This window comes from Octopus bimaculoides, chromosome 24 (genome assembly GCF_046866305.1).
Source record: "Octopus bimaculoides isolate indiv1 chromosome 24, ASM4686630v1, whole genome shotgun sequence".
Classification (NCBI taxonomy): domain Eukaryota; kingdom Metazoa; phylum Mollusca; class Cephalopoda; order Octopoda; family Octopodidae; genus Octopus; species Octopus bimaculoides.
In genome coordinates this window covers 28205241-28222576 of record NC_142951.1, presented here as the reverse complement: position 1 = coordinate 28222576, position 17336 = coordinate 28205241, and the positions used below count along the sequence as shown (strand labels likewise).

Below are 17336 nucleotides of genomic sequence, written 5' to 3'. Positions count from 1 at the left end.
ACACAGAAGTCTGGTGCAGGCTCCTGCCTGGCCAACTCCTGTCAAATTGTCCAACCCATGCCAGCATGGAAGGAGGTCGTTAAACAATGATAATAATAATGATGATATTATTTATTATTATTATTATTATTATTATTATTATTAAGGCAGAAAGCTGGCAGTATTGTTAGCACACCGAGCAAAATGCTTAGTAGTATTTCATCCGTCTTTATGATCTGAGCTCAAATTTCACTGGGGGAGGGACTTTGCCTTTCATCCTTTCGGGGTTAATAAATTAAGTACCAGTCAAGTACTGGAGCTGATGTGATCAACTGTTCCCCTCCCCACAAAATTTCAGGCCTATAGTACAAAGGATTATTATTATTATTAGTAGTAGTAGTAGTAGTAGTATTATTAATATTTATTTATTGCCCACAGGGGGCTAAACATAGAGGGGACAAACAAGGACAGACAAAGGGCTTAAGTCGATTACATTGACTCCAGCGCGTAACTGGTACTTATTTAATCGACCCCGAAAGGATGAAAGGCAAAGTCGATCTCGGCTGATTTTGAACTCAGAATGTAACGCTAGATGTAGTACCGCTAAGCATTGATAAACTATGTATCACTCGAGCACAGGGGGGGTTGATGTAATTGACTTACCCCTACCCCATAATTGCTGGCCTTGTGCCAAAATTTCAAATTATTATTATAATTATTAAAGCGGTGAGCTAGCAGAATCGTTAGCAAGCCAGGTGACACGCTTGACAGTATTTCGCCTGTTGCTACGTTCGCAGTTCAAATTCCGCTGAGGTCAGCTTTGCCTTTCATCCTTTTGGGGTCGATAAATTAAGTACCAGTGAAACATTGAGGTAGATGTAATCAACTAGTTCCCTCCCTACAAAATTGCAGACCTCATGCCTTTAGTAGAAATTATAATAATATTAAAGAAGTGATTTTAAATTCCCTATCACAGAATAATGCTAATAATATAGCCTGAACAGGATAAACTACCCCTATTTTGCAGAGAAAAGTGTAGGTGGCTAGCTGTGGACTCGAACTCACATCCCCGTGATTACATGTCACGATGCTTTGACCGATTAAGCTAAACTACCCACTACAAATTCCTCTGCAAATTAAGATATATAAATCTCGCTTTTTTATGAGACGAACTTTCTAAAAGACATCTCAACGCTTCCAAAAGCAAACTTCGTTTGTTTATTTACGTTTGTCATAATTTGAATATAATAATATTAATAATAATTATTATCATTATTATTATTAACAATAATAATAATAAGCAAGAACATGCTAATTTAATTAGCAGGAATTTTATCTTGAAGTTTGATGACAAGTCTCCTCATATCTCAAGAATCTTTCTTAGGCTTTTCTGCTTTTCTGCAGACAACGTGAATTCCAATTCCAATTTCTTTCAGTCTCCTTGGTAGGATTTTTAGGTGCTGTGCCAAGCGCACCAATTACCACAGGAATAATTGTTGTCTTAGTCCTCCCCCACCCCCAACTCCGTCCACTTTTCCCCACCCACCCAGTCACTTATGTTCAGTCTACCTCAGTCCACCCAATTCACCCTACTTCATCTATGGTACCCCATCCAATTTACTTTACCACATTCTGTTATTCCCACACGCAGTCTACTCTGAGTCCCACCAGTCATCACCACCCCACTATAAACACACACACACACACACACACACACAGTTACCCCCAAGCCTACCCCCATTCACCTATCACACCCACATCGTTTCTCCATCCTACCAACTTACCTTCAATCTCAGTTCCCGAACCAGTTCTGTATCATTGTGATGTCCTTTCATGGGATCTGTGTTTGAACTTCCAAATCTGGAGGCACTGTCAATAAAATCTGGTCTTAGTGTACCTGGGTACAGGGCAGACAGAGAGAGAGAGAGAGAGGTACACACATTAGTAAAGGGTAGAGAGAGAGAGAAAAATTAGAGAGAGAGAGAGAGAGAGAGAGAGAGTAGTACAGCATTAGTGTTTCAGGGTCCAAAGTAGAAACAAAAATAGAGTAGTACTGTGTTAGTGTACCCGGGTACCATGTAGAGACTAGTGTACTGGGGTATAAGGCAGAGGTAGAAATACATAAAGTGGTACAGTTTAAGAAGAAACAACTATAATCTGAAGTAAATAGCAACAGTCTGTGTTGGTAAAAGGGGAAAAAATTCAAAAATAAGGGGAGCAACAGAATCTAAGGGAACCAGAGGTAATGGTCAACATCAGAAATTAATAAGTACAAAAAAAAATTCATATTTGCAAAGGGAAATACAGTGTTGCATTGAGAGAGAGAGAGAGAGAGAGAGAGAGAGAGGTTAAACTAAGACAATAAAACCTACCTTGACCAAGGTAAACTTCATGTGGTTTAAGATTTAATTCTTCAATGACATCAGTAGCCACCTGAAAAGGTATGAAACAATGGTGAGAGTATCTTTTCAAAAATAGGAAAGGGGTTACATGAAAATATTGCATTGGGGGAGGGGACTACTGTATGTATGTACATATAGATTTGTGCATATATGCGTGTGTGTGAGTGTGTTATGTGTGTATGCATATATATATATATATATATATATATATATATATATATATATATATATATATATAGACATACATACACACACACATATCATCATCATCATCATTTAACGTCCACTTTTCGTGTTGGCATGGATTAAACATTTGACTGGAACCGATAGTGGTAGGTATTTCATTTGCCGCTATGTTCTGAGTTCAAATTCCGCCAAGGTCGACTTTGCCTTTCATCCTTTCGGGGTCGATTAAATAAGTACTAGTTACGCAGTGGGGTCGATATAATCGACTTAATCCGTTTGTCCCCTCTGTGTGTAGTCCCTTGTGGACAGTAAAGAAATAAGTAATAGCAACAAACTTTACCTTCATAAATGTATCACCAATAATTTTCCGTTTTTCCTCTGGGTTGGTTATGCAGTTTAACATGTTGGTCTTTTTCTTACAAGAATTTGGATCTGTGCTGTCTATAGGAATGGAGGTGGTCGAGTTGTAGAATGTGTGAGCAGCTCTTACCACTGTGGTTCGAGAAAAGAGGAAGAAGAAGCGGGGAAAAAAATAAGAAACATAAATGGTAACAAACAAAAAGTGGGAAGCAGATTTAAGTATTTCTAGTTTATTTTTAATGTCTAACCCTTTTACTGCAGAAATTAGATATCTCCATTTCAAATTCCATTACATTTTACTACAGAAAAAGCAGTTTTTATATACTATACCAATCTATCTTTTGTGGAGGAATGCCATGTTTGAAACTATATATATTTTTTTTTTTGTTGAGATATGACCTGTTGGGGCAAACGAAAGCGAAATCGTGCCCAGCGTCGCCTTCCTGGCACGTGTAGACATTCGAGCGAGATCGTTGCCAGCGCTGCTGGACTGGCTCCTGTGCACGTGGCACGTAAAATACACGATTTTGAGCGTGGCCGTTGCCAGTACTGCCTGACTGGCATATGGCGTCAAATGTAAATAAGGTACATAATTCCTCATCTCTTAAATATAGAACTGTGTTACTGGATACCGAGTTGAGGATATGAAGACTGCTATGGAAGGGCAAGGCAATAGGCACGGAAAAGTTACATTGGTACGGGCCAATTGTCTGACCAGAAAGACTTTACTGGCAGTTTATCTTACTGACCACTAGAAGGATGAAAGGTAAAGTTTATCTAGTCAGGATTTGAACTCAGAATATACAGGTTTGTAATTTAATACCACAAAGTATTTTGTCTGGATCTTTAACCCTTTAGCATTTAAACCGGCCATATCCGGGCCAAAAGTATTCTGCTTGTTTTATGTTCAAACTGGCCAAATCTGGTCTCTCACACCAACCCTACAATATCGTTTTAAAAATTAACAGCTACCTCATCAAAATCTCATAGCTACAAGATAATGCATGATAAGTTCAAAGCAATGTGGATGAAAAAGCATTAATTTTGGCAGAATAATGCAAACACTAAAGGGTTAAAAATTCTGCCAACCCACTGCCCACTGATTCTAACGACCACAACAACGACAACAACGACGACGACAACAATGTTTGACAATTCTGACCTTTGACCTTCACCCCAATTCTGGAAAGAGACTCTTCAACCTGTTTGCTTTCATTCTTCCTCATGAAACCATTGTCAATGTGAATGGCAATCACCTGGTCTTCATTCAACGCTTTGTTGAGCAAGGCAGCACACACTGTGGAATCAACTCCGCCACTCAACAATATCTGACAATCGAAATAACAAACATTATGAAACAACGGCAGCATTATTAATAATATCAACATCAAAATTAGGATCAGAGAGAAGAATGATACACACATCAAATAGGTAATCTATACAAGACAGGCAGACATCAAGAGTACACATCAAGAGTACTCTGTCATCTTGCTAGAGGAGGGCCACGGACCTGTATAAGACCATGCATCATTTTGGAACCAGGCTCCACAAAAACAATAAAAAATTAATTTTTATCTTATCGACTATCACAGTCAACAGGGTGTTTTTTGCATTATATATGTAATCCAGTACCGCCTGACTGGCTTCGTGCCGGTGGCACGTAAAAGCACCCACTACACTCTCTGAGTGGTTGGCGTTAGGAAGGGCATCCAGCTGTAGAAACTCTGCCAAATCAGATTGGAGCCTGGTGTAGCCATCTGGTTTCACCAGTCTTCAGTCAAATCGTCCAACCCATGCTAGCATGGAAAGTGGACGTTAAACGATGATGATGATGATGATGATGATTAAGCACTTTATTGTGTTTTGTTATGCATGTTTTTTGTTACATAATTATCATCAGCCTTTAACGCTGTTTTCGATGCTGACATAGGTTGGACGTTTTGACTAGAGCTGGCAAGCCAGAGAGATGCACGATGGTTCCAGTCTGATTTGGCTTGGTTTCTATGGTTGGATGGCCTTCCTGATGCCAACCACTTTACAGTGTGCGCTGGGTGCTTTTAATGTGACACCGACATGAACATCACTATGTGGCACTGGCACAAGAACTTTTTACATGAGCACCAGTACAGTACTCTTGCATGTCAATCCTCTGCATCAGCGGGAGCCACCTTAACACTTCTACTGTGGAAGACAGATCCTCTTGAATATAGCTAAGTGCCAGATATCGCGGCCCTTTGTCATCTCCATCTGTGGGGAAACTGGTCCATGGTGCAAAAAAGATTAGGAATCGCTGCACTATAGAGTATATCTGTTGTTGGCATTCCGTCGCTTGCGACGTCGAGGGTTCCAGTTGATTCAATCAACGGAACAGCTTGCTCGTGAAATTAACGTGCAAGTGGCTGAGCACTCCACAGACACTTGTACCCGTAACATAGTTCTCGGGGATATTCAGCGTGACACAGAGTGTGACAAGGCTGGCCCTTTGAATTACAGATACAACAGAAACAGGAAGAAAGAGTGAGAGGAAGTTGTGGTGAAAGAGTACAGCAGGGTTCGCCACCATCCCCTGCCGGAGCCTCGTGGAGCTTTAGGTGTTTTCGCTCAATAAACACTCACAACGCCCGGTCTGGGAATCGAAACCGCGATCCTATGACTGCGAGTCCGCTGCCCTAACCACCAGGCCATTGTGCCTCCACAGATTATATCTATACAAGGCAGAATAGACATGAGGGGTACCTACCAGTACTTTGTGTGATCCCACTGTCGAACATATGTAATCTATACAAGATGTCTCACGGCACTTCATGGTGTACGTTCCTTTACATTCAGCCACATCATACAGAAAGTTCTGCAGTATTTGCTTGCCACAATCAGTTTGGTCAACTTCGGGGTGAAACTGTACACCGTACAGCTGGGACTTCTCGTTGCTGATAGCTACAGAACAACAACAGCAATAATTTTAATAACAATAACAACAACAACAACAATTACAGCAACAAGAAAAGCCAAACAAACTAACAAGTGAGGCCTCAATGTAGTCACTCAACTTGCTAGAAATAGCAACCAAATTTTCTTCAAATCACATTCTACTGTTTAGACAAAAATGTGACACTGACTAATGTATCTGGAAAGAAAAAAAACTGGCAGGATGACCATAGTTGGAATGCTTTTGATCATAGGTGTGCTCAATCAGGGTTGACCTTGGGTTAAACAAAACTTCATAAGAAAAACAAAAAAAAATGAAAACTGGAAATTAAGGAGAAAATATCAAAGAAAAAAAAAAACAAAAATAAGGATATTTTTGTTACATCCGAGTTACACTTTACCTCATACAGAATGAAATACCATGACAAAGATATATATATATATATATATATATATATATATATAAATTAAGCAGTAAATGGAGAAATCTTGCTCAACAACAAATGACTACCATCGATTATTATTTTGTATTAAAAAATAATAAATCAATGGTAGTCAAGGAAACTGAAAGAAGCCTGTCGTATATATATATGTGTGTGTGTCTTTGTTTCTGTGTTTGTCCCCCCAACCATTGCTTGACAACTAATGCTGTCCCCATAACATAGCAGTTTGGCAAAAGAGACCAATAGAATAAGTACTAGGCTTACATAGAATATGTCCTAGGGTCAATTTCATCGACTAAAGCCCTGTAAGTCAGTACACCAGCAAGGCCGCAGCCAAATGACTAAATGAATAAAAGACTATTTACACACACATATATATATATTGTCAACACACTCACCAGCAGTAATATTCCCTGAATGTGCCACAGCTTTGAATCCATCTGCTATTTTGTCAATGCTGTCACCATGAGTCAGCAACACTTGCTGCTCACTTGCCAGACCCCTAAAGGGAGAAAAAGATGAAATAAGCTTTTTCAGTTCACACCAGAAAAGACTGAATCAAACATCAACAAAAATCAACCACACTCTCTGAATAAAATTGCAAATAAAACCAACCCTTTCTGACCCCAGACCAATTATTTGTGATTAATAATGTGGACCCCCTCATGTTTCTGGCCTTTTACTCAGGAGGGAAAGCCATGCCCATGACCCCTTCAGAGAGCTTCAAATACAAGTGAAAGAGAGAGAAGGTATCGTCAAACCAAAAATCTGATCCAAGTACTTGCAAAAGAGTGGACTCAGCTAAAGGTACAGAAGGTGTCAGGTGGGATGATAAAATGGGAGACAAATAAAGTCTAACTTTCAGTTGGATTTGAATTCAGAATGTAAAATCCAGAACACTAAAAGGAATCCATTCTGATGTTCTTACAGTTTTGCTAACTTACTTCTCTGGTTTGGTACTTTTCTTTCATACCAACTCCTGAATAAATGAAAAGCAAGGCTGACTTCAATTTGGCTGTCTTCCCAGATGCTTCAATAATTTCACACAAACACACCATCCATCACAGTTCCCCATGCATGTTCTTAATTCCTCAACATTTGCCATTCCACTGTCCTGAAAAAAATGTCCACTGATATTTTCCAAGGGAAAGGCAAAGGGGCCGATACAGCTTGGAACCAGTGACATTGCTACTCATTTCTACAGCTGAGTGAACTGGAGCAACAAGAAATAAAGTGTCTTGCTCAAGAACAGAACACACAGCCCAGTCCAGGAATCGAACTCACTACCTCATGATTGTGAGCCCAACGCTCTAACCACTCAGCCATGCAACTTCACTCATACATACATATATATTCACACAAGCACATATAAGCACCTACGTATATGCACATGGACGCACACACAAGGAACAAGAAAAGCATGTCATATATATTTACTTGAAGATGGGACATTTTGAATCAACAGTAACTTTTAACTGTCCGTCTTCTTTGGACTCCTTCTTCACCACTGTGCCATTAAATTCTTTGTTCATCATCTGAAAGACAAGGCAAACATAAGACCCTGTAGAATACTCATATTTTACATGTTTAATAGACTTTGTAAGGATAAACTTTTCAATCTTTTACAATATAAAGTTTATTTCAGTTTATGTAATCTTTCATACTACATCATCGTTTAACATCCGCCTTCCATGCTAGCATGGGATGGACGATTTGACTGAGGACTGACGAACCAGATGGCTACACCAGGCTCCAATCTGATTTGGCAGAGTTTCTACAGCTGGATGCCCTTCCTAACGCCAACCACTCCGAGAGTGTAGTGAGTGCTTTTACATGCCACCGGCACGAAGGCCAGTCAGGCGGTACTGGCAACGGCCATGCTCAAAATGGTGTATTTTACATGCCACCTACACAAGAGCCAGTCCAGCGGCACTGGCAACGATCTCGCTCGAAAGTCTTTACACATGCCACCAGCACAAGTGCCAGAAAGGCGACGCTGGGCACAGGTGCCATCACAATTTCGCTTTCGCCTGCCCCAACAGGTCATATGAAATGATGTTCATGATTGCACATTCGATACAGCCATAGAAATTAAAAAGTAAAAAACAAACGCTGTCATAAACGACGGCTCAGTACTTCTAGTGTTAAGTACCTGACTCGGCCAATCCAATCATTCACGCTCTTGCACATGCAGTACTACACAAAGTAGGAAAATAAGCAATACTCTACCTGCATGCCGTAACAGATGCCAAGCACAGGGAGTCCACACCGGAAAATATCTGGATCATATCGTGGTGCATCTTTGGCATACACAGAACTTGGTCCTCCTGATATGATGATAGCTCTGAAATCGCAAAGAAAAAAAAAAACACAAAACAGAATCAAAACTAGAACCAACATACAGACAGAAATAACCCCCTCAGCAAAACCCTTCGTTCACCGAAGACATGGCCATGCTGTTAACAAGCTTATTTTGCAACTATGTGATTCCAGGTTCAATCCCACAGCATGGGACATTGGAACTACCTGGAAGCCTATCAAAAGTCCAGCTCTTCCTAGATACTACATATTTTGCTTACTGTCCCAAACATTTCACTGTTACTCATCCTTCACCCGTAGACCCGTTTGATGCCAAGACCACCTGAAACTGGCCCCAACCCTACTATTTCCGTGATGCAAACTTCCTGTTTTTAAGTGTTGTAAATTAAAACCCACCATTAAAATTTCATGTTTATTTATGTTCCAAACGCCAACTTAAAATAACAATTATTTTGTCTAAATTCATCAATGATCTAAAGCAGGGGTTTTCAAACTGTGTTCCGCAAGGACAAGACGGGGAGTCCGTGGACAGCAAATACTTTTTATGGGCAATTTGAGTTTATACATGTTTTTTAATCGAAATCTTTTAATTAACAATAAACCTATTTGTTAAATACTGTTAAATAAATAAATGTAAAAATATATGCTATTTTAAGCAAATATTTATGTATAAATTTCATAAGCATTTATAAGGGGGTTCCTAAGGTAAAGCCTGAAATATAAAGAGGTCCGCAAGTCAAAAAGTTTGAAAACCCCTGATCTAAAGAATTACTTGAAACAAAGGCAATGTATACCAAGAGGAATATGGCAACAAAAAGGTCAATACTGTTCTTTCCACCCACACACATACTCCTCTGCAACCTACCCTATCATTTCTTTCTCATCATTCTCCTCTCCGTTGTATAAATCATTACAGTTCTGCTGACCTCCTACTCCCATTTTCTCTGCAGTCAATTATCTCCCACTTCCCCAGTTCATGCACCATTAGTTACCCTCCATCCCACATCTACCCTTCACCCCTACCCAATTTTTACAGTTGTCGCCCACTTCCATTCCATTCTTCACTGCTCACTCCCCCACACACTCTCGCAACCCTCACCTATACCCCTGTCTCCACTCACTTCTGCCATCTCATACCTCAAAGGGCGGCCCAGACACCACAACGTCACTCATTTTAGCACTCTCCAGCTTCACTCAATTACATTCACTATCTCTTTCTAAAATGTCAGTAACAACTTTACAGCAAAGAAACCTGTTCTGCTCTGGTCCCTTTCCTCAAACTTTTACCTCAGTTGTCCCCTAACATAAAGCCATCCCCTTGCAAGCTGTAGGGGTAACCTCAGTAGTGCAGGTGGCACAAAAAAGCAACCAGTAAATGCTATAAAGTGGTTGGTGTTAGGAAGGGCATCTCGCCATAGAAACCATGCTAAAACAGACTGGAGCATGACATTGTCTCTTGAAAACACAAAACCAGGGTTTGGGTTGCAGGCAAGTGGTGACTCAGAGTCTGTAGTGACCCATAAACTGCAAACATTGTTTTTACAGAACTACTACTTAAAAGTTACAGCCAAGCACTTCCTTAGTTGACATTGTAAAACTTACCGACAAATCTTTCTAAACAGTAAACCGAAGAGATGAAATGAGTGAGCTTCAAAGAGCTTAAGAAATATCAGATACAACAATAAAACACTGTTACCTGTATCCTTTCTCCTTCACAGCAAATGCAGGAGTATCTAAGGGTATTATGTCCCCTTCAATATTCAGTTCACGGACTCTGCGATCAATTACCTGAGAATATGAAAAAATATATAATAAAAAAAAATTCCAAAATTAACTGAATTATTTCATGAAATTTTAGCCAGTCTGTTTTCCTGCTTTCAACTTGTGTAATTATTTGTGGAGTGAATATCTGATGTGGTAAGACGTATTTGAAGTGTTCTTTCAGTGTATAATACCTTTTGTGCCCAGAAGTATAATTGTACCCTACACAGTTATATATCTCTATAAATGTATTTTACCTAAAAGGTTTTCATATGCTGACCACTGATAAAGTTCATTAATTTTAATGATTTTATCCTCAAATTGTTTTATATATATATATATAAAATATATAGTTTTAGGGAAAATAACCAAGTTTCAAGAACAATTATAAATTGATTTTAATTGAGTTTTTACCTGTAATTTTGGATTTTGTCCCTAATATTATTATATATATATATATCATCATCATCATCATCATCATCATCATCGTTTAACGTCCGCTTTCCATGCTAGCATGGGTTGGACGATTTGACTGAGGACTGGTGAAACCGGATGGCAACACCAGGCTCCAGTCCGATTTGGCAGAGTTTCTACAGCTACACTTTTATTAAAGCTGCAAAATTATCACAAAAACTGTTACTCAGAGTTTCATGTTTCTGTTCAGACAGTTCAGATGAAATATATATTCTTTTTTCAGGCATTAGACTGCAGCTACGCTGGTACACTGCCTTAAAGAATTTTAGTCCAATTTTTTTGGCATAAGGCCAGCATTTCGAAGGAGAGGTTAAGTCGATTACATTGACCCCAGTACTCAACTGGTACTTATTTCATCGACCCCGAAAAAATGAAAGGCAACGTTGACCTCGATGGAATTTGATATCGGAACATAGAGACAGATGAATTGTCACTAAGTGCTTTTCCCAGTGTGCTAATGATTCTGCCGGCTCGCTGCCCTTCCCAAATTAAATATGAAACTTCTGACTGTGTAATTAAATTTTGTGCTTACTTCCATAATGATGTTAATTATCAACCAATAAAAAATTAAAAAAAGATATTTTCTGCTTCTGCAATACTTTTTCAGTATCTCCTGTAAATATGGTTTTCAAATCCAACTCTAGAAATATTTCATTTTTGTGCCGTAAAGAGATATTTCATGAAATATGTGAAAAAATTAAGAAAATCTGAAAATTTTTCTTTTGTAACAAGAGTCACTAAGGGTGTCTGCTTCTTGCAACATAAAAACTCTTTTCAAAGCTGTGAAGTAAAACTGTTTTCTTTAGTAACAGTAAGATATACATATTTCGGTAAATATATCCACTTTCTGTATTCAAAGATATTAATCTAAATACAGGAAAATGAATTACTTTTCTTTCTGTCAATGAAATAATAAGTCAATAAAATGACACAAAAAAAAAACGTCCATCAAATCTCACCTTTGCATACAGTGCACCTGCATCTAAAATAGCAATTTTCCCATCTGCATCTGGGATAACTCCATTGATATGGTTATTTGTGGATCCATTCATTCTAAAATCTGAAGATAAAAAGAAAAATCATTAATCATCATCATCATCGTCGTCTAACGTCCGCTTTCCATGCTAGCATGGGTTGGACGATTTGACTGAGGACTGGTGAAACCAGATGGCTACACCAAGCTCCAATCTGATTTGGCAGAGTTTCTACAGCTGGATGCCCTTCCTAACGCCAACCACTCAGAGAGTGTAGAGGGTGCTTTTACGTGCCACCAGCACAAAGGCCAGTCAAGCAGTACTGGCAACGGCCACACTCAAAATGGTGTATTTTATGTGCCAGTCCAGGGGCACTGGCAACGATCTCGCTCGAAAGTCCTTACACATGCCGCGGGCATATTAACTTATTTTGACTTAAGGAACAAGGTCTACTTTAGACAGAGGACATGGGTAGTTCACGGAGGATATGATCAATTTGGGATGACTGACACAGTTTGTTTAAGACACAAAACATAAAAGCTCTAGTCGGGACTATTGCAAACAGCAGCCATAGTCTATTGCAGAAAATAGTCATGATTTAGTTCAGACAGCAATCACGATCTACTGCAGACAGTGGACAAGGTCAATTTAAGATAGTAAACAAACAGGATAAAACATAAGATCTAACACAATGAAGAATAGCTCTGTGTTCCATTTAAGGTCATCCTATCTTTTATATTGATAGGACTATATACAGTAATCCCTCGAAATCGTGGATGTTACATTCCAAAAGCACCCGTGATAGGTGAAAATCTGCAAAGTAGAAACAGTACTGTACCATATATATTTTTTTTTAGGTATTTTTATAATTTGTATATATTTATTTTATTACAAATGCAAAACAACACCACGGAGGAATTGACATAAGCTTAAATAATAAACCGTGATAGGTGAACCACAATATTGTGAAGGATTACTGTTAACACATTTGATGAAGATTTGGCCACTATTTCCAGCATGTTGGGCAACCATGTGTTTACTTAGTTGGTTGATAGTGTGGGATAGTACAATATACGATGTATGTGATTTGGTGAGGTGCAGTCAGTGAGGCTTTAGTTGGTGTCAAACAAAGTGGTGTCATGTAATTTGAGTTGATGTCATAGGACATAAACTGAGATGTAATATGGTGTGATATTTAAGTATATAAAGAACCATGGGGCATACATATATATATATATATATATACACACACACACACATTTGTTTTCTTTTATTTGTTTGTCATATGATTGTGGCCATGCTAGAGCACTGCCTTTAACGGGCTTTAGTCAAAGAGATCAACCCCAAGGACTTATTCTTTGTAAGCGTACTACTTATTCTAACAGTCTCTTTTGCTGAACTGCTGACAGGATTCTTTCAGTTTCCGTCTACCAAATCCACTCACAAGGTTTTGGTCAGCCTGAGGCTACAGGAGAAGACACTTGCCCAAGTTGCCACACAGTGGGACTGAAACTGGAGCCATGTGGTTGAGAAGCAAGCTTCTTACCACACAGCCACGCCTATGCTTATATATCTTTTTTTTTCTTTATATTATTTCAATCATTAGACTGTGACCATGTTGGGGCACCGCCTTGAAGAACTTATTTTTTTTAAGCCTGGTACTTATTCTATCAGTCTCTTTTACGAAAATCTAAGTTATAGGGACATAAACACACCATCACCGGTTGTCAAGCAGTGGTGCGACAATTCTGCCAGCTCACCACCTTATTAATAATACCACCCATATATATTATCAGGTAGCACTGCATCCTCCACTCACACCTCCCCATTCACTGACCTTCTGACACTATTTTTCACTTTCACTCCAGTTACCACCTTACCTGAGTGTCTCTGTTAATCTCTCTCCTACCACTCTCTCTCAACAATAAACCTGTGCAACTTCAATAAGAACTGTCTAGTAACACAATCTGTATCACGTCCTCACGTTGTTGTTTTTTGTCTTTTTCCTTTTTTTTGAACTATATATATATATATATATACACACACACACACACATGCAAATACATATACATATATAAAACTCAGAATGCCTGTCTGTCTATCTGTCTCTGTGTAGGTGTGCATCACTAAAACTCGAGAACTACCCGACCGATTTCATTCAAATTTTACACATGCCCTACTTCTTGCCTAATGCAAGCCCAGAGCAATCTCTTACACTGTTTTGGTATTACATGTCAAAAGTGAAACAATAACATCTCTATTGTAATGTGAGATAATAGTTTCACTTTTCATACTTTCACCATTAATGGTGAAACTATTATCTCACATTACATATATACACATGTGTGTATGTGTATCGGTGTGCGTATATATATTTGTGTGTGTATATGTATATATATATATATGTATATATTATATGTACATATATATCTGTGTGTGTATATATATATATATATATATGTATATATTTGTGTGTGTGTGTGTGTGTGTGTGTGTGTGTGTGTGTGTGCATCTCCAGACCTCTTTCTTTGCATCCTCATTTAATGCAAGCGTACCATCATCCATGCGAACACATTTCTCTCCTACAACATCACTATTCTCTCTCCTACACTGTCTTGCAACCCGAAATACCTCGAGTCTTTGGTCCTCACGGCGCAGAACATTGAAGCAGATAAGGAAAGATTTGCCAATGTTCTGCGCCGTGAGGACCAAAGACTCGAGGTATTTCGGGTTGCAAGACAGTGTAGGAGAGAGAATAGTGATGTTGTAGGAGAGAAATGTGTTCGCATGGATGATGGTACGCTTGCATTAAATGAGGATGCAAAGAAAGAGGTCTGGAGATGCCACTACGATAGATTGCTTAATAAAGAGAATGAATGGGAGAAAGAGAGCCTGCCTTATGTCGACCCAATAGAGGGACCAGCTATCCGAGTTGATAGTACCAGGGTAGATAAAGCAATTAAGAGTATGAAGACCGGGAAAGCCCCCGGCCCATCAGGAATCACTGCAGAGATGCTCAAAATATCTGGCAGTGTTGGCTATAGCCTAGTCACCCGTATTACGAACCAGGTGATACACGAAGGAGTCATACCCTATGACTGGTGTAGCAGCATCATAGTCAACTGCTACAAAGGTAAAGGGGACGCTTTAGATACAAATAATTACAGAGGCATCAAGCTGTTAGATCAGGTTATGAAAGTTACAGAGAGGGTCATAGCCCAACTAATTAGGGAGCGAATCAATTTAGATGAGATGCAGTTTGGGTTCGTGCCAGGTAAAAGCACTACTGATGCCTTATTTCTAGTGAGACAGTTGCAAGAGAAATACCTAGCCAAGGATAAACCTCTGTACCTGGCTTTCGTTGACATGGAGAAAGCCTTTGACAGGGTCCCCCGATCCCTTATCTGGTGGTCAATGAGGAAACTTGGGATAGAAGAATGGCTAGTGAGAGCTGTGCGAGCCATGTACAGAGATGCGGCCAGTAAGGTGAGGGTTGGAAATGAGTACAGCAATGAATTCCGGGTAGAGGTAGGGGTCCACCAAGGTTCCGTCCTCAGCCCCCTATTATTTACCATAGTCCTCCAGGCAATCACAGAGGAGTTCAAGACAGGTTGCCCCTGGGAGCTCCTCTATGCTGATGACCTTGCCCTAATTGCGGAGTCACTATCAGAACTAGAGGAGAAGTTTCAGGTGTGGAAGCAAGGTCTAGAATTGAAGGGCCTTAGAGTCAACCTAGCTAAAACCAAAATCCTAATAAGTAGGAAGGTAGATAAAACACAAACCCCTTCAGGTAGATGGCCCTGCTCAGTATGTAGAAAAGGAGTAGGTAGTAACTCTATAAGATGTACCCGGTGCAAGCTATGGACACATAAGAGGTGCAGCAACATCAAAGGCAGGTTAACTAGCAAGTTAGTTTTTGTTTGTGGCAGATGTTCAGGTGCAATAAAGACTGCAAACAAACAGGAAACAACTTCTATCTCATTCCAGGGTGAAAACTAGAGGTAGTCGATAGCTTCCGCTATCTGGGCGACCAAGTTAGTAGTGGGGGTGGGTGCGCTGAAAGTGTAGCTGCTAGAATAAGAATAGCCTGGGCAAAGTTTAGAGAGCTCTTACCCCTGCTGGCGACAAAGGGACTCTCACTCAGAGTAAAAGGCAGACTGTATGACGCATGCGTACGAACAACCATGCTACATGGCAGTGAAACATGGGCTGTAACTGCTGAGGACATACGTAAGCTCGCAAGGAATGAAGCCAGTATGCTCCGTTGGATGTGTAATGTCAATGTGAATACCCGTCAGAGTGTAAGTATCTTGAGAGAAAAGCTGAACATTAGAAGCATCAGTTGTGGCGTGCAAGAGAGACGATTGCGCTGGTATGGACATGTGGTGAGAATGGAGGAGGATAGCTGCGTGAAAAAGTGCCACACCCTAACAGTTGAGGGAACCCGTGGAAGAGGTAGGCCCAGGAAGACCTGGGCTGAGGTGGTGAGGCAAGACCTTCGTACATTGGGCCTCACCGAGGCGATGACTACGGACCGAGACCTTTGGAAATGGGCTGTGCGTGAGAAGACCCGGCAAGCCAAGTAAGATCGTTGCCAGTGCCCCTGGACTGGTTCTTGTGCGGGTGGCACATGAGATGCACCATTTTGAGCGTGGCCGTTGCCAGTACCGCCTGACTGGCTCCTGTAGGATTTTCGAGCGAGATCGTTGCCAGTGCCCCTGGACTGGCTTGTGCGGGTGGCACATAAAAGACACCATTTCGAGCGTGGCCGTTTTCGTGCGGGTGACACGTAAAAGCACCCACTACACTCTCTGAGTGGTTGGCGTTAGGAAGGGCATCCAGCTGTAGAAACTCTGCCAAATCAGACTGGAGCCTGGTGTTGCCATCCGGTTTCACCAGTCCTCAGTCAAATCGTCCAACCCATGCTAGCATGGAAAGCGGACGTTAAACGATGATGATGATGATGATGATATATATATATATGAATGTATATATGTGTGTGTATATATATATGGGAGAATTTACGAAAAAAACAACAGACGAAGACAGGTGGTGTAAACAAATGGATGTATTAGTTTAACGCTCAGGAATAGAGAAAGTCTTTGACGTTTTGAGCCTACGCTCTTCAACTGAAAGGAACACAGAAAGAAACAAGGAGAAAAAAATATAAATGTAGTGGTCAGCGATCTATCATGACGATATATATATACATGTTTTTGTATACTGCCTTAATTGATTATTTACATTATTACACACTATTTCATATTTACTTCATTATTAATTTATAAATAGCCTTCATTTATTCACATATTAATTAAGCAAATATTGGGATCTCAAATATTTCAAACTTAGCATATGTAAAACAATACTGATATATTATTCTGATTAATGAAAACTATGAATAACCATTTACTGTATCTGTATACAATACAGCAACTTTATTTTATATACATTTGACCTAGATGCCTTATGATAAGACTTCCCCTTTTCCATTATAAACTGGTCTGCTAATA

General features: G+C 39.8%; 1 protein-coding gene across 1 annotated transcript in view; it reads right to left on the bottom strand.

Moving 5' to 3' along the window:
* LOC106877610 (GMP synthase [glutamine-hydrolyzing]) overlaps positions 1-17336 on the bottom strand; it is a 33437-nt gene that overhangs the window by 11108 nt on the left and 4993 nt on the right. The window contains exons 2-11 of the mRNA XM_089340996.1: positions 11809-11909; positions 10311-10402; positions 8525-8639; positions 7733-7830; positions 6694-6797; positions 5668-5861; positions 4090-4255; positions 2908-3059; positions 2352-2412; positions 1764-1876 (exon numbers count right to left, since the gene is read on the bottom strand). Of these exons, the coding sequence (XP_089197122.1) occupies positions 1764-1876; positions 2352-2412; positions 2908-3059; positions 4090-4255; positions 5668-5861; positions 6694-6797; positions 7733-7830; positions 8525-8639; positions 10311-10402; positions 11809-11909 (1196 nt within the window). The remainder of the gene's footprint in view (positions 1-1763; positions 1877-2351; positions 2413-2907; positions 3060-4089; positions 4256-5667; positions 5862-6693; positions 6798-7732; positions 7831-8524; positions 8640-10310; positions 10403-11808; positions 11910-17336) is intronic.